Source organism: Schistocerca piceifrons, chromosome 3 (assembly GCF_021461385.2).
Source record: "Schistocerca piceifrons isolate TAMUIC-IGC-003096 chromosome 3, iqSchPice1.1, whole genome shotgun sequence".
Classification (NCBI taxonomy): Eukaryota; Metazoa; Arthropoda; class Insecta; order Orthoptera; family Acrididae; genus Schistocerca; species Schistocerca piceifrons.
The window spans coordinates 741,496,111-741,520,964 of NC_060140.1; the positions used below are offsets into that span (position 1 = coordinate 741,496,111).

The 24,854-nt window shown below is 38.8% G+C and overlaps 1 protein-coding gene across 1 annotated transcript in view; it reads right to left on the reverse strand.

Annotated features, from left to right (window-relative positions):
• LOC124789628 (general transcription and DNA repair factor IIH helicase subunit XPB) overlaps positions 1–24,854 on the reverse strand; it is a 99,701-nt gene that overhangs the window by 14,824 nt on the left and 60,023 nt on the right. Inside the window, exons 10-12 of the mRNA XM_047257049.1 lie at positions 14,187–14,309; positions 10,349–10,522; positions 962–1,230 (exon numbers count right to left, since the gene is read on the reverse strand). Of these exons, the coding sequence (XP_047113005.1) occupies positions 962–1,230; positions 10,349–10,522; positions 14,187–14,309 (566 nt within the window). The remainder of the gene's footprint in view (positions 1–961; positions 1,231–10,348; positions 10,523–14,186; positions 14,310–24,854) is intronic.

Sequence of the window (24,854 nt, forward strand, 5' to 3'; positions counted from 1 at the left end):
CAGCAGCACTGTAATGCATCCATTTCTGTCAAGTCATGCGGAACCCATCATGATGCAATTTTTCGCATGCCCAGGAGTTCCTTCAGTATGTAACGCACAGTCGTATGCGCTAATCCGGTTTTGTAGGTGAGCTCACGAATTGTATGGTGTCGTTCACTGTCCACTAACGTAGCAACAGCATGCACTTCTTCTTCAGAGATGCTAGGACGACCTGCCCGATGCATGTCTGCCACAGTTTGCTGACCTTCGTTGAAGGCTTTTACCCAATGTGCCACTGTTCTGTACGGCAATGCCGATTCCCCACATGCCTCTTGAAGACCTTGATGACACTGTCGTGCTGTATGACCTCTGGCACATTCAATATTGATCCAACTCCATTGTTCCTGTTTTGAAAACATAGTGACACCATTATGTTAGACCACCTGCTCACAAGTGACTGTGTTTTCCTTGAATGTGCACACACTGGCGATGTGGGACGGGCGAGCCCATTTGCTCGGAGGTAAGGTAGATATGTCAACAACATGTGCTATCAGCGACAATAGTAGATTCCATTGCATAGTGTCTCCACAACATTTCCAACCTATGTACATAATTGATAACATAGAGGTAGCAGCTCGCCATATGCGAGGCATTGGATTATGAACAGGCGCATAAAAAAAGACTTAGAATATTGCTAAGCTTTAGGATGAATCCTTCTTCAGCACTAATATAGTACATACACATATGCCTTTACAACAACAATGTACTGGCTGACTACACTGTGCTGGCACTAAAACCTGACTAGGTTGAGCAGTTGTGTTGGGCTGAAAGAGCAAATCGAGAAAGGAGGTGGCAAGTGGGAGGGATAGTTGGGTGTGTTGCAAGGACAATTACTATCTACATAATTCATGGAACTTGACTGGTGGAAGTATCCACATGGTCTGTGTTTTTTTGCAATGCAATATCAGTATATCGTACTTACCAATTTTTTGCTGGTTCTACAGACCAAGTATTCACGGTAAAATTCTGGTGTCATTGGACACCACACTTCTGCACACTGAACTCTTGCAATAAAACCCCGTTTCTGCAACTCCAGCCAATTAGCTTCATAGAGCTTGGGGCCAATCAAAAAGTTGAGGTCAGCAATTTTATCATCCTCACGGAGCAATGTTGCAGTGAGGCCTAACTTACAATGTGACTGGACAATCGTGAGAACACGTCGAAACATTTTTGCTGGTATAGTGTGAACCTCTGTGGGGAAGAAATGAGTTTTGTTTAACTGCAATATAGATTACAACAGATGAAATTTAAAAGCCTAACATAAAATACTTTGTGATTTTATTTTTCTACTGGTCATAAATAATGTTCAGAAACATATATAATGGAGGAGAATGGATAAAAACAAGCATAGAGAATTGTACTCTGAGTATTTCTTTGTTCTGTGCTTGCTACAATGGGACACTGAACATAATTTTTCACATCTAATTTCTGCAGTAATACAACATTTTCCAAGCAACTGGACTGCAAAAGTTAAAAGTTCTATGGCAAACACTTCACATTCTTGAAAGTTTATGACCAAAGCTACAATTCACGCCCTTCTAACAGTCCAGCTCAAAGCTCTGTTAGTGTTTGACAAATATGACTGCACCATTAATTTAAATTCTGACAAAAGGAATAATATACATTACCACCAGGCTGTGTTTTGTCTCCCCACTCACAAATCTGACGTTCACTAGTTAATGCCTATTATTTCTCTTCCTTCATGCTGAAGACTGACATGTATCATGTTAACTACTGAAGCAAGTACTAAGCCATTAACATTTTGGAGGCCAAGCCCAAACATAGCTCAGGCCAGAACTTTGTGTTAAAATAGAGTAAGGGTCAAGCCATGATTTTCTCAACACGCAATTACTGGACTCATTTCATATGAGAAAAATGTACGTACATATCCCTATCTGTTGCTTGATTGGTGCTGTCTTCTGTTGTCAATTTCTAGAATTATTTCAAAAGAAACCTTAGGGAATGTAACAGCTGCTGTCACAAATCACTGAGTCAATATGATCATACTGACATAATTTTGCATGTGTACTCGTTAGACTCTGCAGTTTGTTGTAAGTTTGCTATAAATATGTTGTGTTTGTTGAGTGAACAAAAAATTTTAGGGCAAGAGGAAGAAACTGCTCAATAGCTCGACGCACAATTCTTTTTGAAAGGATAATTATACTTCATGTCAATGTTATTTTAAAATTTCTAATCTGTCAAAGAACTAAAGGAAATATGCAAAATAAATCTTGACGCTTGGTCTTTTTTCAGTATGTATTACTCTTTAAGGTACATCAATTACGTATGTGCCAGTAACACTTTAAATAATGGCATAAATGGCTGGTTTCCTAGGCTCAATATTATTCTAACCGGCTGTTATCCAAAGAGTTAATTATCAGGGTATCAACACTGAGTCAAAAACTCACATATGTAACAATCGAGACACAAAAGAATGAAAGACACTAGCTACTAGTGACACTAGCTACTAGTAGGCATTGATTAACTCAATGGGGACACTGAAAATTTGTGCCGGGCTGGGATTCGAACCGTGTCTTCTGCTTACTAGGCAGGTTCACTGACCACTGTGCCATCCAGGCACAGTGATCATCACAACTGCACAGACTATCCTAGTACCTACTATCACATCCAAATTCCCAACATATTCACACACTACTGATGTATACCACAACTGGTGAAACTTTGCACTTGACGCATTCATTTCAGGATGGCAGCATAACAGTTTAACAAGTGAAAAATGAGAAACGCATGGTGTCAGGCTTGTGGCATGAACCAATCCGAGCGTGGTAATCACTTCTGGTCATGATGTCAAAGCTCGCATGTTGCTGGCTTTGTTTTGCGTGTTCGTAAACGACATGCATTGTGGTTGGTTTCTACTGTGTGCTTGCATTGTTCTATGCTTTAGAAAATTCTAATAAGTGAAAAAAGCCACAGAAAAGAGATCGTTTGCCTACTGACAATCTGTTGTGTCAAGGTGTGCCACTAAACACCCAGGCACTGAGTTTTACGAGCAGGAGAAAGGATACACAAATATTCATGGACAGCTGTCAGTTCCCGCCGATAAAGCAGTGGAACACACATCAAAAACTCTTTGACTTGGTGCAAGAACAGTAGTAAGTAAAGGAGTGCTACTGCAAAAGTTGACAGAGGTAGAAGTGAGCCGTAATGCTTATGAGGCATCTGGATAGAATAATGTATTTTTAGCAACTGCTGGAAAGAAGAAAAAGCAGCCTCATCCCATCACCAGATGCCATTCACAGGCATATTTTTGCTTACTACAGCAGCAAAGAGTATCCTACTGTTGCAAAGTTGGTAGTGTTGTTACAAGAAAGTGAGCTTTCCAGGGGTGGGAAAACTTCACTGAAAATTGAACTGTAAAGTATGGGTTTTCTTCGCAAACGGCTAGACGGGCAAAGTCCTGTTAGAAAAGGCACATACAGTAACGGTTTGAAGCATATTCTTGGAGAGAATTGTGGGCAAAGATTCTCAGTCCATAATATAACTAGACAAAACATGGGTTGATGACAGTAAATGCTGGACAGATGGCACTCCAAACAGTAGCGGTGGAGAGAAGCAAGATTAATTGTGGTCTGTGCAGGTTCTTCCAGTGGTTTTGATGATGATGCACATCTACTTTTTCAGTCAAAAAAGATAGGTGATTACCACGAAGACATGGACCATACATAGTTTGTTGAGTGGTCCAGGAACTTTTTAAAACAGTTTTCTGTCCCAACAACAACTGTAATGGACAGTGGTCCAACAACAAATGACCGCAAGGAAGTTTTGGTACAGTGGTTACAGGCATGAAATATTTCTGCAGATATGAGCATGATGAAGATATTTTTATATTTGCTTGTTAAAGAAAATAAGCCTATGATGCCTAGGATGCATAGTTATTTTGTTGTTGTGGTCTTCAATCCAAAGACTGGGGGCAGCTCTCAATGCTATTCTATCTTGTGTGAACATCTTCATCTCTAGTAACTATTGCAACCTACATCCCTCTGAATCTGCTAACTGTATTCATCTCTATGATTTTAACCCCCTCGCCACACTTCTCTCCGGTAGTAAATTGGTGATCCCTTGATACCTCAGAATGTGTCCTACCAACCGATCCCTTCTTTTAGTAAGGTTGTGCCACAAATTTCTCTTCTCCCAAATACTGTTCAGTACCTCCTCATTAGTTACATGATCTACTCATCTAATCTCCAGCATTATTCTATAGCAGCACACTTCAGAAGCTTCTATTCTCTTCTTGTCTAAACTATCTATTGTCCATGTTTCACTTCCATACATGGCTACACTCCATACAAATACTTTCAGAAATGACTTCCTGACACTTAGATCTACACTCGATGTTAACAAATTTCTCTTTAAAAACCCATTTACCAATTTAACTGCCTCATTTCCTAATCTTGTTCCCTCAGCATCACCTGATTTAATTCAACTATATTCTATTATCCTTGTATTGCTTTTGTTGATGTTCATCTTATATCCTCATTTCAAGATACTGTCTATTCCGTTCAACGGCTCTTCCAAGTCCTTTGCTGTCTCTGACAGAATTACAATGTCTTAGACATACCTCAAGGTTATTATTTCTTCTCCCTGGACTTCAATTCCTACTCCAAATTTTTCTTTTGTTTCCTTTACTGCTTGCTCAATATTCAGATTGAATAACATCAGGGATAGGCTAACCCTGTCTCATTCCCTCCTCAACCACTGCTTCTCTTTTGTGCTGCTCGACTCTTACAACTGCCATCTAGTTTCTGTACAGATTGTAAATAGCTTTTCACTCCCTGTATTTTACCCCTGCCACCTCCCTAATTTTATAGTAATTATGTAGTATTGTATAGCAGTAATTATATAGCAGACGAATTCGCCAAGGAGCAGCATCATACTGTAATAAGGCTGCCACCATATCACTGCCATTTCAACCCCATTGAGTTAGTATGGAGTGATGTGAAGACATATATAAGGAACATAACAGAGGTGGAAAGGCTGTTGCATGAAGCTCTTGTGACAAAAAACTTATTTGAGCGGCACTGACAATGGAAGGTTATCATTAGTGACTAATGAATTGTCTAATGATGTGATGATGATGATGATGGTTTTACTGATTTCGACAACAGTTACAATGTGGTGCTGAATGGAATTATGCCACCGTCACCGTAAACTGGTGTTTGAAATCTAAAAATATCGGTTATTTATTGCATCACTGTCATAAGAAAACTTAGAGTGAGAAGTTACTACCTCAGTTATTATTCATTTTCTAAACTGTGTACAGGGTGTATATGGGGACAAGGAAAAAAAAAATTCGCAGCTTATTCCTGGATTTCTCCTGGATATCCCGTATAGCTTTGAGGGATGAAGTGGTGAAGCCAGTAGAGGATCAAGTAGGTAAAAAGACAAGGGCTAGTAGAAATCCTTGGGTGACAGAAGAAATACTGAATTTAATTGATGAAAGGAGAAAATATAAAAATGCAGCAAATGAAGCAGGCAAAAAGGAATACAAAGGTCTCAAAAATGAGATAGACAGGAAGTGCAAAATGGCTAAGCAGGGATGCCTAGAGGACAAATGTAAGGATGTAGAGGCTTATCTCACTAGGGGTAAGATAGATACTGCCTACAGGAAAATTAAAGACACCTTTGGAGAAAAGAGAGCCATTTGTATGAATATCAAGAGCTCAGATGGAAACCCAGTTCTAAGCAAAGAAGGGAAAGCAGAAAGGTGGAAGGAGTATATAGAGGGACTATACAAGGGCGATGTTCTTGAAGACAATATTATGGAAATGGAAGAGGATGTAGATGAAGATGAAATGGGAGATATAATACTGCATGAAGAATTTGACAGAGCACTGAAAGACCTGAGTCGAAACAAGGCCCCGGGAGTAGACAACATTCCATTAGAACTACTGACAGCCTTGGGAGAGCCAGTCCCAACAAAACTCTACCATCTGGTGAGCAAAATGTATGAGACAGGCGAAATACCCTCAGACTTCAAGAAGAATATAATAATTCCAATCCCAAAGAAAGCAGGTGTTGACAGATGTGAAAATTACCGAACTATCAGTTTAATAAGTCACGGCTGCAAGATACTAACGCGAATTCTGTACAGACGAATGGAAAAACTGGTACAAGCTGACCTCGGGGAATATCAGTTTGGATTCCTTAGAAATATGGGAACACATGAGGCAATACTTACCCTACGACTTATCTTAGAAGCTAGATTAAGAAAAGGCAAACCTACGTTTATAGCATTTGTAGACTTGGAGAAAGCTTTTGACAACGTTGACTGGAATACTCTCTTTCAAATTCTGAAGGTGGCAGGGGTAAAATACAGGGAGCGAAAGGCTATTTACAATTTGTACACAAACCAGATGGCAGTTAAAAGAGTCAAGGGACATGAAAGGAAAGCAGTGGTTGGGAAGGGAGTGAGACAGGGTTGTAACCTCTCCCCGATGTTATTCAATTTGTATATTGAGCAAGCAGTAAAGGAAACAAAAGAAAAATTCGGAGTAGGTATTAAAATCCATGGAGAAGAAATAAAAACTTTAAGGTTCGCCGATGACATTGTAATTCTGTCAGAGACAGCGAAGGACTTGGAAGAGCAGTTCAACGGAATGGACAGTGTCTTGAAGGGAGGATACAAGATGAACATCAACAAAGGCAAAATGAGGATAATGGAATGTAGTCGAATTAAGTCGGGTGATGCTGAGGGAATTAGATTAGGAAATGAGACACTTAAAGTAGTAAAGGAGTTTTGCTATTTGGGGAGCAAAATAACTGATGATGGTCGAAGTAGAGAGGATATAAAATGTAGACTGGCAATGGCAAGGAAAGCGTTTCTGAAGAAGAGAAATTTGTTAACATCGAGTATAGATTTAAGTGTCAGGAAGTCGTTTCTGAAAGTATTTGTATGGAGTGTAGCCATGTATGGAAGTGAAACATGGACAATAGACAGTTTAGACAAGAAGAGAATAGAGGCTTTTGAAATGTGGTGCTACAGAAGAATGCTGAAGATTAGATGGGTAGATCATATAACTAATGAGGAGGTATTGAATAGGATTGGGGAGAAGAGAAGTTTGTGGCACAACTTGACTAGAAGAAGGGATCGGTTGGTAGGACATGTTCTGAGGCATCAAGGGATCACCAATTTAGTATTGGAGGGCAACGTGGAGGGTAAAAATCATAGAGGGAGACCAAGAGATGAATACACTAAACAGATTCAGAAGGATGTAGGCTGCAGTACGTATTGGGAGATGAAGAAGCTTGCACAGGATAGAGTAGCATGGAGAGCTGCATCAAACCAGTCTCAGGACTGAAGACCACAACAACAACAACAACAACAACAACAACAACAACAATCCCGTTTAAAAAATATGCTTTTTCCCAGGCGAAAATGCACTTTTTCTGTGCTAAGTGACAGTAGGTTTTCCGTAGATTTTCCCTTGGAACTGTAAAACTTATCAATCCTTTGAACAGTTCACGTTTTATACAATCGCGTAGAACTTCCCAGGAAAAAAAGAAAAGGCGGGGGAGAGAAATTTTTGAGAGACCTTTAATAAAAAAAGGAGGTAAGTTTTGGAAAGACCTTTGATTTGCAGCAACATATACGCTGCATATTTTTGTATTACGAAAGTATAAATTCGAATTGCGCCAAACACAGTGCGTTAGTTGCCGGAGCGTTGAAATCGAGGTTGTGATGTCCTTTTGTAAGCCAGTCATATCTCAAGCCACGAGATCTCGCCAGCCGATGACAGCAGCTATTCAGAGCATAGGACACGAGTTATAGTCAGCCAATAGCAAGATCACTGGTTACATAGCGCGAACACACAAGAGGAAAAGTTAACCATTTACATTAATGTACACAGTACCATATATCTACAAGAAAAGCTAAGCTTTCACATGTAATATTGGTCTCTAAGATTAACACGCTACAACAGAAGCTAAGCTTTCACATCTAATATTGATCTTTTTTTGCGTGTGTTATACTTTAAGATACATCACACAAATGTGCCAGTAAATTTAAAATATGACATAAATGTCTCAGCTCAAAATTCTTGTAAGTGGCTGGTCCTCAAACTGTTCAGTTTCGAATGCTCTGTGATTTAGAAATCCATCCCACTTTCTCACATGTAACATAATTCATCTTGCGTAAAAAGAAATTTACTTTGAAAGTAACGCTTTTGTAACCACCGTTAGCAATACTATCAGGAGACTGTTAGAAATAGGTTTGATTTACCAGTTGCCAGAGAGCGCCAGAAAACAGGCATTATTGTGCGTGTGCAACTGCAGTGGTGTAGGAAGCCCGCATGTGCGTGTGTATAAAGCACTAAGAGAGCTTACATTACACCATAAAAAAAAAGGGCATCAGAGGATACTCCAAAGAGCATCGGAATTTCGTAAACCATAGTAAAATGCATAATTCGGCTTGAAGTGCAAATTGGCTTTTTCCAGATTCACTGTGAAGTAGGGCCCATCTGATATTAAGCTTTTCAATGTGGCGTTTGGTATGTAAATTTTCTTGGAGTACCAGTACTCTACGAACTCATTTTTGGTTCTTTATTATGGCATAATGCTCTACATGGCAGAAGATGATAACGTGCACTTGAAATTCAGCGAACATTTGGAACTAGCCAATACTGTAGAATGAAACACTTCGTTTCAAATAAAATGATTGCCTCAGCGGAAAGATTAATAAAGCCAAATATCATTAGCAAACTTGCAAAAATAACTTCATTGTTCTGCAAAGCGATTAATGCTTGACTGCTACTAACTTGGAAATAAAATAAAATCAGAAAACTGAAACTAATAATATATTTTTGTCCTCCGTAATTATGTGAATGTATTTTAATTTACTTGATAGCTCCCGGCTACAGAGCTGTACACGAAGAGAAGCAGCGAAATCACTTAACATAAACACAGGTCATGTGGAGACTAACCCCCTTCCCCACTACAACTCAGACAACTCTGTGTATGCGCGAATCTGGCAGCTAAGGCGCGCGAGAAAAATTTTTCTCGTTTGCATCTGGCTGCTTGCTGCTACTGCCGATATGGCTAACAGCCAAACTTCAAGTAGCGGGAAGCGGGAGAAGGTACTGCTTATACGCGAGTAAATTGCACATGCGCAACAGCCCGCTGGTAACTGGTCAAATGAACCTAATGTGAACAGTTGTGACATCATGCTCCTAGCAAGCAGTTTATTGTTACGAAGAATTACATAGTCTTTGCCCTACGGCCTTTGACATATTTTTGCTATTTGCAAACGCTTGTGCGTGCACGATGTTTTGTTGTTGTAAATTGCGCATTTCCTTTGCCACTAAAGTTTTATTTTTTTCCTCTCGTTTATATTTTATTGCTGCAGTATCATTCTCCAGTAGCAGGATACAGTAACATTCTTTGCTAGAGAATCAGTTCTTAAAAGCCAAAATTACAAAAATTTAACTGAAAGCTAAAACAACGAAAAATTTCCGGGATTCAGAAAAATTCCCGGGTTTTTCCCGGTTTTCTCCCAGATGAAAAAGTTTCCGAGTTTTTCCTGGTTGTCCCGGGTTGTATACACCCTGTATGTACCATACTGTTTTCAAGATATCAGTCATCATCAAATGTTTATTTCCTGTATGTCTTTGCTCCGTTACCGAAAGCATGTGTTCTACTTATATCTACAGTATTATATGGTTGAATATAATAGAGGGAAACATTCCACGTGGGAAAAATATATCTAAAAACAAAGATTCTGTAACTTACCAAATGAAAACGTTGGTACATTGATAGACACAATAACAAACACAAACATACACACGAATTTCAAGCCTTCGCAACCCACGGCTGCTTCATCAGGAAAGAGAGAAAGAGAGGGAATGACGAAAGGATGTGGGTTTTAAGGGAGAGGGTAAGGAGTCATTCCAACACACACACACACACACACACACACACACACACACACACACATCCGCACATATACAGAAACGGGCATTTCGCCGATTATCTTCACTGAAGTGATCAATTGGTTGTCCTTGCCTTAATTATATACTTAACTACAGCTTTGTGTGCCATTTATTTTTTTATACATGCCACTGCAGCAGGCTCAATTTGAAATACACAAAAACACTAGGGTAAAGTGTGACACTCTTTCATCCATGGACATACTCTGATAAAGAATGTAGATTTGAAATCTGTGATTGTTTATAGGTCTGCAGAACACTCACCAGTCCTGCATACAGTATTTCTGTATCCCTTCCATTATTTTTCTCAGTACATTTTATAGTTTTATATGCTTTTATATAATTTACAGACACCCATTATATCTTACCATCAAGGACCATAATACCCCACTCCTGCTCTTGCAGCCACTTCATGGTCTGGTCAGCTTCCCACGAACGTTTCTGTGTATGCGTAATCATTGAGTATGTTGTAATAAGAATGCTGCATCCCATTGGTTTGTCTTTGGCTTCAGACGTGAAACGGCATATCATGCTGTCATCCGCTGTGACAAAAAATCACAAATGTTTAATATCATCATCCATTTCTATAGATATGAAAGGGCAGCTGTTATAGTCAATTGTTATAGCTTGGTTGCTGTCAACAAACTTTACAGGAATATTCATACAACATAGCAATGCATTTTGAGGTTCAAGGTTCCTGTCATCAGGATTTCAGTGTTCAAATTTGATCATTGACTGTTAAATAATGGGAACCTTGAATCACAAAGTATTTTGTTGTGTAATGCGAACATTACTTACAGTGTTCTGAAAGCTACAAAGCTATAATAAGCCAGAAGTGAAATTATTTGACATAAAATATATAATACTTTATTAGTCAACACCTGAAATTCATGACAGCACATTTTATAGCTCCTATCAAATTGAAAGTTATTGTAGATAAATATTCTTTCTAAATAGTGTGAAAGAAAAACCTCTTCTGCAGATGCGAGCACATCAAATTTAATATAGACTCTTAGAACCCGATGTAAGATTGAGAGAAGAACTACACATTAGAAATGGAATGCCAATAATGACAAAGACTGGTAATACAGACAACTCAGATATCAAGCAGAAAGGAAAGATAACTGCCAGCCAAAAAGTATTCTTTGTGAGCAGAGCAGTTTTTCTCAACACATGCGTGTATATTATGGAGACTAATAGAGTTAGAAAGGAATGCATATTGAAGTGAACAACAGAAAATATGTGAAAATCTGAGACAACATAAATAACAGAACTGAGATGTATAAAAACTACGGGAAAACAGCAATGACAGGGTGTTTGGAAACAAAAGTTTTATTATTATGGAAATAGAAACCAAAGAGAAATAACAATATCCTCTAGTAAAATTCCAAAGGGAAGGGCACTTGCCTACGAAAGAGCAAGGGATAAAACATGCTTAGAGGATGAACGAAGAAAAAACTGATAAAAGGGGAGAACAAAGGAAGGAAGAATCCATTAGTTCAGCTAGAGAGACAGAGGATGTGTGGATACGAGCAGAAAGGCCTAGAACAACTAAGAATTACATTTCAAGTATAGTATAATAAACCCATATCTGAGAAGTATTGTGAATCTGAATATAATGAAGCTGGCAAAATCTCACACCATAACTCTCTCATATTGCACATAGTAAGAAGAAAGATACGGCAGTTTATGGCAGCCACTTACTTAGTTATTTAGTTACATGTTCTGCAGATCATCTGAATGATTCTTTTATCAAAATGATATAGAATGAGTCATTTTACATGATATGTATAGATGATTAATTTCAAGCATAATGAATGTATAATTTTTTACTTCTGTTCATGCAGATACACTGTAAAGCGAGAGTGTTTTTAACAATGTATTAGTTTATAAATAAAAACTTGAAACAGAAGGAGTAGTCCAAAAGAAATAATTTCAGATTAGATTTAAAACTTGCTTTGTTACCTACAAGACCTGCAAGATGTTTTATGTTATTGGGAAAATTATCAAAAGTTATTTTTGCTGCTTATTGAACTCCTTTCTTTAATAATGGATAATAAAGATCATTTTTACTTCTAGTGATGTAGGTATGAACAGCACTGTTCTCAAATTATGACAAATTTTATTAGTGGATATATGTATTGTGATGGCACAGTCAAAATGCCTAACTCCTTGAAGAGGTACCTACATGATGACCATAGGTGAACACCACATATCATTCTTACTGCTTGCTTTTGTGCAATCAATACTTCCTTTCTAAACGATGAGTTAGCCAAGAGAACTATTCCATAAAACGATGCTGAGTAGAACTGCACACAATATATTACGTGGTTGACTTGTTTGTTTCCAAGACTAGCAATTGTACAAAGAGATAAAGTGTCTGAACTTAATTGTCTGCAGATCTCAGTAATATGCTGCTTCTGGTTCTAGTTTTCATCAATATGTACACCCAAAAATTTGGAGCATTCAATCCTGTTTACTGACTCCTTTTTATGTGCTACATCAATTGCTGGTATGACTATTTGTTGTACAGAACTGAATACAGTGAGTTAAAATTTAGGGAGAGAGTATTTTCAGAGATCCACTTTATGAAATCTTTGAGAGAAGTCATTGACAATCTCTTCCGTAGTTTTCTCTCTACTGGGATTTATTGTAACACATGTATCATCTGCCAACTTTTTGCATTCTGTTTGTTGTCTTGGAAATATCACAAAAAAATATGAACTAGGGATATTTTAGTATTTAAGGCTTCTAATATTTGGCAAGTGAATGTATAAGCTGATGTTCATGTATGGAATAAACTGGATTTTCTGTGGACGAGTGTCAAATATGTACTTAAACTGTGGTGTATGTGGTTCTCCTATATGTATTAGAAACCTTCTGTTCATATTCAAAACAGATTGTGTTAATGTTTATGTAGGGTTCCACATGCGGACTGATAGATTAATTTGTATATCACTTCCATTGCAACATTTTGTATGGAGATAATCTTTAAGTTGATCGATAATGACTATACGGTTGAAACTGGCTGATAGCAAATAAACTGAAAATTTTACAGCCCATAACTGGCAATGACAAGGGTTTCTGATTATATCTGTCCCTCAATCTGTATTCAGAATATATCAAAGCACAATTAATACTATGGAATGTGCAAGCTTGTGGCCTGCAGCAAAACTATACGTATTTGGTCATATTCAGATTGAAAATCATGGCAATGAAAGTTATCTACATCTACATGGATACTCTGCAAATCACATTTAAGTGCCTGGCAGAGGGTTCATTGAACCACCTTCACAATTCTCTATTATTCCGATCTCATATAGCCCGCAGAAAGAATTAACAACTATATCTTTCCATACGAGCTCTGATTTCCCTTATTTTATAGTGGTGATCGTTTCTCCCTATATAGGTCGGTGTCAACAAAAGATTTTCACATTTGGAGGAGAAAGTTGGTGATTGGAATTTCGTGAGAAGATTCCGTCACAACGAAAAACACCTTTCTTTTAATGATGTCCAACCTAAATCCTGTACCATTTCAGTGACACTTTCTCTCATATTTCGCGATAATACAAAATGTGCTGCCCTTCTTTGAACTTTTTCGATAAACTCCGTCAGTCCTATCTGGTAAGGATCCCACACTGCACAGCAGTATTCTAATAGAGTATGGACAAGTGTAGTGTAGGCAGTCTCCTTAGCAGATCTGTTACATTTTCTAAGTGTCCTGCCAATAAAACGCAGTCTTTGGTTTGCCTTCCCCACAACATTTTCTATTTCTATGTGTTTCTTCCAATTTAAGTTGTTCGTAATTGTAATTCCTAGGTATTTAGTTGAATTTACGGCCTTTATATTTGACTGGTTTATTGTGTAACCGAAGTTTAACGGATTCCTTTTATAAGAGCACAGTTCAGTAGAGAATACTTAAGAGTAAATTTTCATCTATGGAACAAGGTGTTCCTACATTATAGATCAGGAATAATTTAGTAAAACACTTATCTACCACAAAAGTTAATTTTTGTATTGCCGAGTTCTCTATCACTATCTTGAATGCAGGGACTCAATAATACATTTTCACTTATTCCACATAAATATAACACATCTCCAAAGGTAAAGTGATTTTCCATATTCATTCTTATGTGCTCAAAGGTAAAGAGCATTTATGTGAAAAGTAGACAACTACATTTCCATGTAGTGACCTTGTTACTATACCTGTGGACCACATTTTGAACTGCTGCTTCCACTGTTCCACAGAGACTCCAGAGTTGCAGAGGACAAGTGCTCTCTTTCTAACAGTGCAACAAGCAGTAACACCCACAAGACTCTTCCCAGCACCTGCAATACAAACAGAGTGATAATGTTTACCTCACACATGAGTAATGCACAATAAGATCCAAGTTACATTGCCTTTTATAACGATCTTGTTAAGTTAAATAGATTCAGACAAAGAAACGCACTATCTCCATGGTACACTACCCCAACAACACAATATACCAATTTTTTTTTTCATCCATGCTAGATCTTGCGAGTTCATAAGATACGGCATGGATAAAATGACACTGAAATTGCCTAGCCAGGGATTCCAAACTGTTTATACCTTCACATTCATGGCTGGCAGCATTGTTCACCAACAAACATACCACTTACTTAATCAAGCAAGGTGACCTAATGGTAAGACAAAGGACTTGCAAGATAGCAGTTCAAATATCTATCTGGTCACCTTGAAACTGCCTAAGACAAGGATTGTTCCTTTGAAATTGCACAACCTATTGCTATCACTGTCCTTACCCATTCCAAACTTGAGCTCCATCTTTAATGACTTCATCGCAGATGGAACAATAATTAGTTAGCTTACTTCTTTCAGGATATCAACTTACAGGAATCATCAATATTGGAGTGAAAGAGACTGTTTCATGAAGATATCCATTAGGCAAAAAACGGGTTGTAAGCAGTAGCCTCTGGTGTACAGGCTGCCCGCCATGACAGGCATGTTGCATGTGAACAATATTGGCCTGCTAAATCAATCTGCTTTGCAGGGCAGCCTAATGTTAGGGGAAAGAAAAGGTTTACCCAGACCCAACATATAGGCTGCCCTGCGTGATGGCCTGTATATCAGAAGCAAATAAATAGTATTATGAAACAGATAGTTGCTACTCATCATATAGCGGAGATGCTGAATCACAGATAGGTACAAAAAATGAATGTCACAAAAATGAGCTTTCGGCTGACAAGACCTTTGTCGAAAATAGACAACACACAATTTGTTGGAAAACGTACAACCCCCCCCCCCCCTCCCCTCTCCACACACACACACACACACACACACACACACACACACACACACACACACACACACACGTGCACTCATGCAAACACAACACAAGCCACTGATGTGTCACCTGCCCTGCATGACAGGTGTATTGTAGGAGCAGTACTGGCTTGCTTCACTGAACTGTACTGCAGGGGCTACACATGCCAATGAGCATGGCTGGGGTCAGGTTGAGATGGATACAGGAGGGGATGTACTGAGTGAGGGGGAGGGGGGAGGGGGGAGGAAATGGATGGAGAGAGCAGAGGAGGGGGAGATGCACAAGGCAGGTGGAAGGTGTAGATGGGTATCGTATTTACTCGAATCTAAGCTGCACCTGAAAAATGAGACTTGAAATCAAGGAAAAAAATTTTCCCGAATCTAACCCATACCTGAAATTTGAGACTTGAAATTCAAGGGGGGAGAAAAGTCTTAGACCGCACCTCCAAACCGAAACAAAGTTGGTCCATTGTAACATGAGACACAATTTAGGTCAAATGGATGAAGCTGCAGCTACAGTAGTTTGGTTCGAGTCGTAAGCTTAGCAATTAAGCTTTACCAGGTAGCCATTGCTGTGCGTAGGCGCTCTGTCCATATTTATATGGGTACCCTTCCTTTTTCACGTGCTTCGTCTGGTTTGAATCAATTGATTGTTTTGCTTTGATCTGCTAAGTGCCGTTCTCTTTGTTATAGGTGTTTACGTCACTCTTAAGCTGAAAATGCAATATTGTACTGCGTCATGCATTGTTTGTCACATTATGATAATGAGTGTTTATGATCTGTCGCTGCTTGCGGCATGGCTTGCTTTTGTGCGCACTACCGCCGCCTACAATTAAAAAAAAAAAAAAAAAAAGAGAGAGGAATTGTCTCATTAGCGAAACAATGGTAAGAGACCGCTATTTGTTGTTACTTACACTGCTGCTTTCTTTGATAATGATCAACAAGAACCAAATAATAGACTGTGTATGATAGATGTTCTGAGCTAGAGTTCAGTGAAAATTTTTCTCCGCTTGAAAATCTTTGCAGATGCCTATTTAGTACATTACATTCTGCTCAGAAATTAAGAGTCGTCTTAGATTTTAAAATCTAGTCAGTTGCCGTGCTTCATTTCTGACGGTATCATTAATCAGCATAAGGATAATATGAATATAAACATGACATGATATGTATATTCTTTCGCATTTGCTGTTTCTCACTCCAGTTTCGAAGTTTATTAGGCAGACAGGATTTAAATGAGATAGCAGCAGACACGAAAGAATCATGGCATAATGTTTACAGTCATATTATTCTTATGGTGAAGAGAATACTGCATGTGATTTACGATTCGTAAAAGTTCCTATTAGTAACCATCTCTTGTCACAGGTAGGAAAAATTTAAGAACGTAGAGTTGGCCATATTGACATACATCCCAAACAGTCTTCCCAGCCAGATTTTCGTAGTAGATTTTTAGTGACGAGTTCAAATGCAGAGTGTGTTGTTGTGGTCCTCAGTCTGTAGACTGTTTTGATGCAGCTCTTCACCCTTTTCTATCCGGTGCAATGCAGAGTAGCAACACTTATAAAATAAGAATGAAAATAACTTAGAAATTAAATGCTGAAATTTAAAACGAAATTTTATTAGGTTTGTAATACATCTTATAAGAAATGTTTAAAATATTAGTCATGATTCTGAATCACTATCACTCGATTCTTTGTTGCTCACTTCTACATGCAGAGCATCATCCTCCGTACCATCTAGTGCATTGGATATCGAACATTTTTTAAATGCTTGTTGCACAATCTGATTCGGAACACACTTCCATGCATCATAAATCCATTGGCACACTCGCGAGAAACTTGAGCGTTTTACACATTCTGTTGGTGTCAGTTGTCTGTCGCTTTTCGAAAGCCAGTCTGTGTACATGCGTTTAAGCTTGTTCTCAAATGGTTTATTCAAACAAACGTTAAGTGGTTGCAGAATTGACGCCATCCTGCGTGGAATTACTGCCAAGTCCGTTTTGATTTCCTCTAATTCTCATTTTATTGCACGTGTTAGATGGCCTACGTAAGCATCTAATACCAACAGACTGTGCAAACCAGAGGTCACTTGCGTACACCAAGCATTGCACCAGGATGACGATTCCACACACGCCTAATCCATTCCAGCACCATGTGCCTTAATTTTTAAAATTTCGGCATTCCCAGGCAGTAATTTCTGACGCTGTTCCTAAACAAATTGATTTAAAATCACTTCTAGTGCATTATATCGGCCACACTTTGGCCCACTAAATGCTTTAGCCTACTGCTGCTTGAACATTCAAGTAATTTCTCTCTCTGTAGTCGCCCTTGTCTGACTTTGCTCTCATCAATCCCGTATCGCAGACCTGCAGCACGATTAGAACTTTGTTCCACAAAAGAAATAACTCCCCTCTTGAATTTGGCACTAAAATGAAAGCGCTTCATTATGATTCACTAACACCAACAAGCACTTTACAAAATTCCATGAAGCAATAGGTGCCACTACAAGAAATCTTAATGAGCCCCAACGTATCAACTCACACAACAATCCTAAAGCCTTGTGCATTGTGAATTTCTATTTACTTTGTTGGATAATGTATGAAAATGCGGTGGTCGAAACTCAGGGCGGAGAAAAAAGCCTGTCTTCTACCTTTCTTTAAATTTATTTATCTTTGTGCCTGCAAAGCATGCCTGTGTAGCGTTATATATATTCGACGACAGAAGTTAGTTGTGGTGGCACCTACCAACATTTTTCAGAACTTCTGCTTACTTTGCACTCGATTCTAAGCCGCAGGCAGTTTTTTGGATTACAAAAAACGGAAAAAAAGTGCAACGTAGATTCGAGTAAATACGGTAGTGGGCAGATGGGAAAGGAGAAGGGGATTTGGAGACACAAAGAAAGAGGGGGAGAAAGATATGGTCAGAGAGAGGAGTGGAGGAAATGAACAAAGAGAGGGAGAGGAGGAGACGAATTGACAGAGAATGGCGAGGAAGAGATAAGACAGATAGAGGTGAACATACAGGAGGAGGAATGGAGGTGTGTTCAATATAAGTGTCAGCCGCATATGGAGGCAAAGCTGTGTGGAAAAAGCTAGTTATATTATAACCCATGAATTTACAGATCATGTGTTCATATAAAATGTAATGTTAAACTTAATTTATTTAAAGCTCCTTGGAAGTATGCTGAAACTACCACTAGCAAGGAAGACTGACCCCCTAGTTATAATCAGCCAAGATTTTATCTGTCAACATAAATTGCAAAATTAAAAGCTTCCATATCATTCAGGGCTGTTACCACTACCAAAATGATCAACAATGAGTCAGCCTGATCAAATAAATTTCACACATCACAATGCACACATAATTCATATTTCAGCAGATGACAAACTCTGAGACCATCCATGATCTGTTCATGTATTTCTGTTTGTGTAATATGGCTATGAATATGACCAAATAATAACTATAAACCATATTTCTTAAGTCAGGTTACAGACATTTGGAAGATATCCGTATAAAAACCACAGAACTGGAATGATACATTTCAAACTTGGGTAATCCACTAGGTTTGGACTTTCCAAATAATCTATTACTCAGTGGCTGAGAAATCTGAACAAAGAAAATTTATCTCTGAATATTTCCCTCCAAGCTAGTAAATTATAAAAAGGCACTGCTCCGTTATTGTAGCAGTAGGAGAATATGCAGCACAGGACAAGACATTTTATTGTAATCACATACCTGGAACTGATTTTATTTTGGCCAAAATCTCTCTTCTATGGTTAGTGTGGTGTTTTGGTGGTTGTCTTCATTTTGTCTTCAGTCCGATGACTGTTTTGATGCAGCACTTCATGTCTCTCACTCCTGTGTAAGCCTCTTTAGCACCGAATAACTACAGTAATCTACATCCACTTGAATCTGTTTACTGTATAAATCTCTTGGTCTCCCTCTACAATTCTTAACACCATACTTCCTTCCACTAAAGATTGCTTCATGCTTCTGAAGATGTACTATCAACTGATATCTTCTTTTAGTCAAGTTGTGCCATAAATTACTTTTTTATCTCCAGTTCATTTCATTACCTCCTTACCAGTAATTTGATCCACCCCTCTAATCTTCAGATTTATTCTGTAGTAGCACATTTCAAAAGCTTCTGTTCTCTTCTTATATCAACTGCTTATTGTCCATGTTTGACTTCTGTACACAGCTACACTCTAGGCAAATACTTTCAGAAAAGACTTCCCAACATGAATTTATATTACACGTTAATAAATTTCCCTTTTTTCATATCTGCTTTTCATACTATGGCCAGTCTGCATTTTATAACTTCTCTGCTTCAGACATCATCAATTATTTTGCTGCCCATGTTTAGTGTCTCATTTTCTAATCTAATTCCTTCAGTATCAACTGAGTTAACTTGACTGCCTTCCTGTGCCATTGCTTTACTTTAGCTGATGCTGATCTTTTAACATCTTTTCAAGATACTGTCAATTCTGTTGAACTGCTCCATTCCAATCTGAGTGAGTTACAGTGTCACTAGCAAACTGTAAACTTTTTATTTCTTTTCCCTGAATTTCAATTCCCTCTCCAAATTTCCCCTTGCTCTATATACAGACTGAATAACATCAGGGAGAGGCTATAACACTGTCTCATTTCCTTCTCAACTACAGCTCCCCTTTCATGTCCTTCAAATCTGCAGTCTGGTTTCTGTACAAGATGTAAATATCCTTTCAGCTACTGTACTTCATTTCCACTACCTTCAAAATATCAAAGAATGTAGTGTAGTCAAAACTGTCAGAAGTTGTCTCTAAATATACAGATACCATAAATGTAGGTTTGCCTTTCTTCAACCTATCTTCTAGTACTGTATCCAATGTACCTACATTTATCCGGAACTCAAATTAATCTTCCCTGAGGTCACCTACTATCTGCTTTTCTATTTCCTGCAAACAATTCATATCAGTTTCGCAAGCATGGTTTATTTTGATAATATTCCCATCCGCTAGAACATGATCCTTTTGGAGTTGGAATTATTACATTTTTCTTGAAGTCTGAGGGCATCTTGCCTGTCAAATATACACTGTTCAGTCACATTAACACGACCTCTTGTCAGAAGCCTGAGTAACCACATTTTGCAGGATGGACTGCTGTGAGACATGCAGGAAGAGAGTCAGTGAGGTTCTGGAAGGTACTGACAGGATGTGAAGCCACGCTGACTGCAGTGTCATGACCAGTTGTGCTAGGTTCCTTGGTTGAGGGTCCATGGCACCAACAGCCCAATTGAGGTGGTCCAACATACTCTCAATTGGGTTTAAATCCGGGGAGTGTGGTGGTTGTGAGAGTATAGTAAACTGACCCTGGTGCACTTCAAGCTACGCACATACACTGCAAGCTGTGTGACACAGCACATGGTCCTGCTGGCAGATGCCATCATGATGAGGAAAAACAATCTGCACTTAGGACACATAATGTAACACGACAGATAAAAAAATCTACTCACCAAGTGTCAGCAGAACACACATATAAAAACTATTGTAGTTTTCAAGCTGCACTGAGGCTTCCAGAATGATGAGGTAACCGAGGGAATGCCACAAAAACATACTCCAGACCATAATGCTGTTGCACGGTGTATGCTTTCAGATGTTTCACGCCATATGTGGCAATGGCCATCTGTCCAATTGAGCATAAAACACGATTTGTCTCAAAAGGCTATCTGTCGTCACCCAACTGATGCCCAGTTGCAGTATTAGCATGCAAACTGCAGTCTTCGTTGCCGCTGAACTGCAGTCAGCACCGGTGCATGAACCAGGCGCCTGCCGCGAGGGCCCATACGTAACAACTTTTGTTGGATGATGGTTGAGGAGACTCTGTTGGTAGTCACTTGGTTCATCTAGGTGGTCAATTAACAGTTGCATGTCTACTCACCTGTACACATCCCACAGCCTTTGTTCACCCCAGTCATCTATTGCCCGTGGTGCACGACAGTTGCCTCAGCACTGGTTTTGGATGGCACCATTTACCCTGCATACTATACTTTAACAACAGTGGCACTGTTTAAACTTAACCTTTCAGGAAATGCTTCCACCCTTGGTCAAAAGCCAATGGTCACGCACTTTTGGATGTCGGATAAATTGCTTCATTTCCGCATTATGAGAACAATAGCACTGTTTCCTGTGTCCGTCCGACATGCTTTATGTACCCTCTAGTGCTAGTGCTGCCATTTGCTGTCTGTGAGTGCTTATTGCATGTTGACATCAAACATTGGTGGTGGTCACATTAATGTGACTGGACTGTGTATCTTGTACACCAGGAGGCATAGTTTTGCCGTTGGTGCCTCTTCCAAGCATCTCAATAACACCGAGGGAATTTAGTCTATTCTAGGGGCTTTGTTCGTACTTATTCTACGTCTTACAATGCTCTGTTAAATTCTCTCATAGTATCATATCTCCAAACTCATCTTCACCTACACCCTCTTCCCTATCTATAATACTGCCTTGAAGTTTTTTTCCTTTGTGTAGCTCTTCTATATATGCCTTCCACTTTTCTGTTCTTTGTTTAGTACTAGCTTGCAATCTGAGCTCCTGATACTCAACAGTTGCTCCTCTTTTCTCCAAAATGTCTCTCTAATTTTTCTATAGGTGGCATGTACTTCACCTAGCTATGCATGATTGTACTTCCTTGCATTTCTTGTCTGGCTATTTCTCCGTTGTCATTTTGTACTTCCTGTCAGTCTCACTTTTTAGATACCTGTATTCCCTTTTGCCTGCTTCATTTGTTGCATTTTTATATTATCTTCTTTTGTAAGTTAAATATCAGTATCTTCTGTGTGATCCAATCATTTGCACTGGTCTTTGCTTTTTTTTTTTTTTTTTTTTTTTTTTTTTTTTTTGCCTATCTGATTCTCTGCTGCCTTCATTATTTCATCTTCTATTGTGCCCCTTTCCCTATTTCAGTCAATTGTTGTTTAATGCTTCCTTTGAAACTCTTAAAACTTTCTGGCTCTTCCAATTTATTCAGGTCACATCTCTTTAATTTCCCATTTTTCTGCAATTTCTTCAGCTTTGGCCTGCAGTTCATAGCAAATACATTACAGTCAGATTTCACACCAGCTGCTGGAAATGTTTTACAGTTCAAAATCTGATTTCAAAATCTCTATCTCACCATTATGTAGCCTATTTGAAACCTCCATCTTTCTAGATCTCTTCCACATATACTGCTCCTTTCATGATTTTAAAACCAGGTGTTAATGCCGATTACATTATGCTCTGTGCGAAATTCTACCATGCATGTTCATAGCAGCTTACCCACAATGTTCGTTTCATTATTCAATGTTACACCTACCAATGGACTACCCCTGCCTGATTTTGTATTTATAGCCCTGTACTTGCTTGACTATAAATCTCATTTTTTCTGGCCCACACCCTTGATAGGTCACAGGTGCACTACACAAAGAACACAGCTACTCGGGTAGTAGGGAACTTGTGGAGTGCAAATGACGTTTTTTTAGGCTAGTTGGTGGTTTGAGGTACTCTGATGAACATTCGCCAGTCGACACGCAGCATGGCACGTCAGAACCGCATTCAGAGTAAAGACACTTCGACTGTCAAAATTTTATCAGTGGATTGTAAAAGTATTTCTAAGAAAGTTCTCAGATTCAAATTATTCTGAAGGCTGAGAGCTGGCTAAAACCCAAAGTGGAAAGTTCTGCATTATTTAGCGAGACATGGAATGTATATAAAAAAACATATTAGAGGCTGTAGGAGGGGGAGTTTCATAGTAGTTGAAGCCTACTGAGGTTAAAATTTTGTGCGACAATGAAGTTATCTAGTTGCGTATAACAGGTCTAGGTGAAACCAAGTTAATTGTTGGATGTCTTTACCAGCCACCCAATTCGGCTATTATAGTTCTAGACTCATTCAAAGGAAGTCTACAGTCATGGCTTGTAAATACCCAGATCATGCAATACCAGTAAGAGGTGATTTTAAGCTACCGAATATGGGCTGGGATGTGTCTGGATTCATTGCATAGGGTACAGAGAGACAGTTGTGCAAAGTACTTTTGAACAAGTTTCCAGAAAAATGTCATGAGCAACTAGTTTGGCAGCCCACACGCAATGCAAAAATCTTAGACCTTGTAGTCACAAATAGGTCGAACCTTTTCGATGTCAGTATAGAAACAAGGATTAATGATCACGTCATTATAGCAACTATGGTAATGAAAGTTAATAAGACAATTAAGAAGGCCAGATGAGTGTTTCTTCTAGAAAGAGCAGATAAGCAGTTGTCAATTAACTGTCTACGTCAAATGTCAACATCACTTAGTTTCAGTAGGATTGGCAATGTTTAAGCAGATTGTAAATCATGGTCTGAAGAGTTATGTGCCTCATAAGTCAATTAAGGAGGCGAAAAACCAACCCTAGTTTAATAATGAGATTCAGAAAATGCTGAGAAAGCAGAGGCTGTTGCAGTCTTGGTTCAAAAGAGAACACGCAAACAACTACAAGCAAAGGTTAGTCAAGATTTGTGCATGTGAAAAGATCTGTGCATGAAGCATACAACAATTACCACCATCATGCCTTAGCAGAAGATCTGACAGAGCACTCAAGAAAATTCTGGTCCTAAGGTATTGCAAATGCTGAGAAAGCAGAGGCTGTTGCAGTCTTGGTTTAAAAGAGAACACGCAAATGACTACAAGCAAAGGTTAATCGAGATTCGTGGATGTGAAAAGATCTATGCATGAAGCATACAACAATTACCACCATCATACCTTAGCAGAAGATCTGACAGAGCACTCACGAAAATTCTGGTCCTAAGGTATTGCCAAGTGATCTAAGGCTTCCATCCAGTCATTTGTTCACCAGTCTAGTGTGGTAGTGGAAGATAGCAAAACGAAATCCGAAATGAAGAAATCGTTCACACACAAGAATTGTACAAACATACTGCCATTTGACAATTGAACAGACTCCTGTATAGGTGGTAGAGTAATAAGCATCCTTGTGTAGAGAAACAACTGAAAGAGCTGAAAAGCAAATAAGTCACCTGGTCCAGATGGCATCCCAATTCTGTTTTTCAAGGAGTACTCTACAGCATTGGACCCTTCCCTAACCTGCATCCCTTCCCTAACTTGCATTTATCACAAATCTCTCATCCAGCACCAAGTCCCAAGTGACTGGAAAAAAGTGCAGGTGACTCCTGAATATAATAAGGGCAAAAGAACAGACCAGCAAAATTACAGACCAATTTTGCTAACATCCATTTTCTGCAGAGTCCATGAACACATTCTCAGTCTGAATATAATACAGTTTCTTGGGATTGAGAATCTTATGTCCATAAATTAGCATGGTTTTAGAAAGCATCGCTCAGGGGTAACTCAGCTTGCTCTTTTCTCAAATGACTTGCTGAGAACTATGGATGAACGGCAACAGGTAGATTCCATATTTCTAGATTTCTGGAAAGCATTTGATATGGTGTCCCATTGCAGGCTGTTACAGGAGGTACAGGCATACGGAGTAAGTTCACAGATACGCGAGTGGCTCAAAAACTTCTTAAGTAATAGAACCCAGTATGTACTGCTCGATGGCGA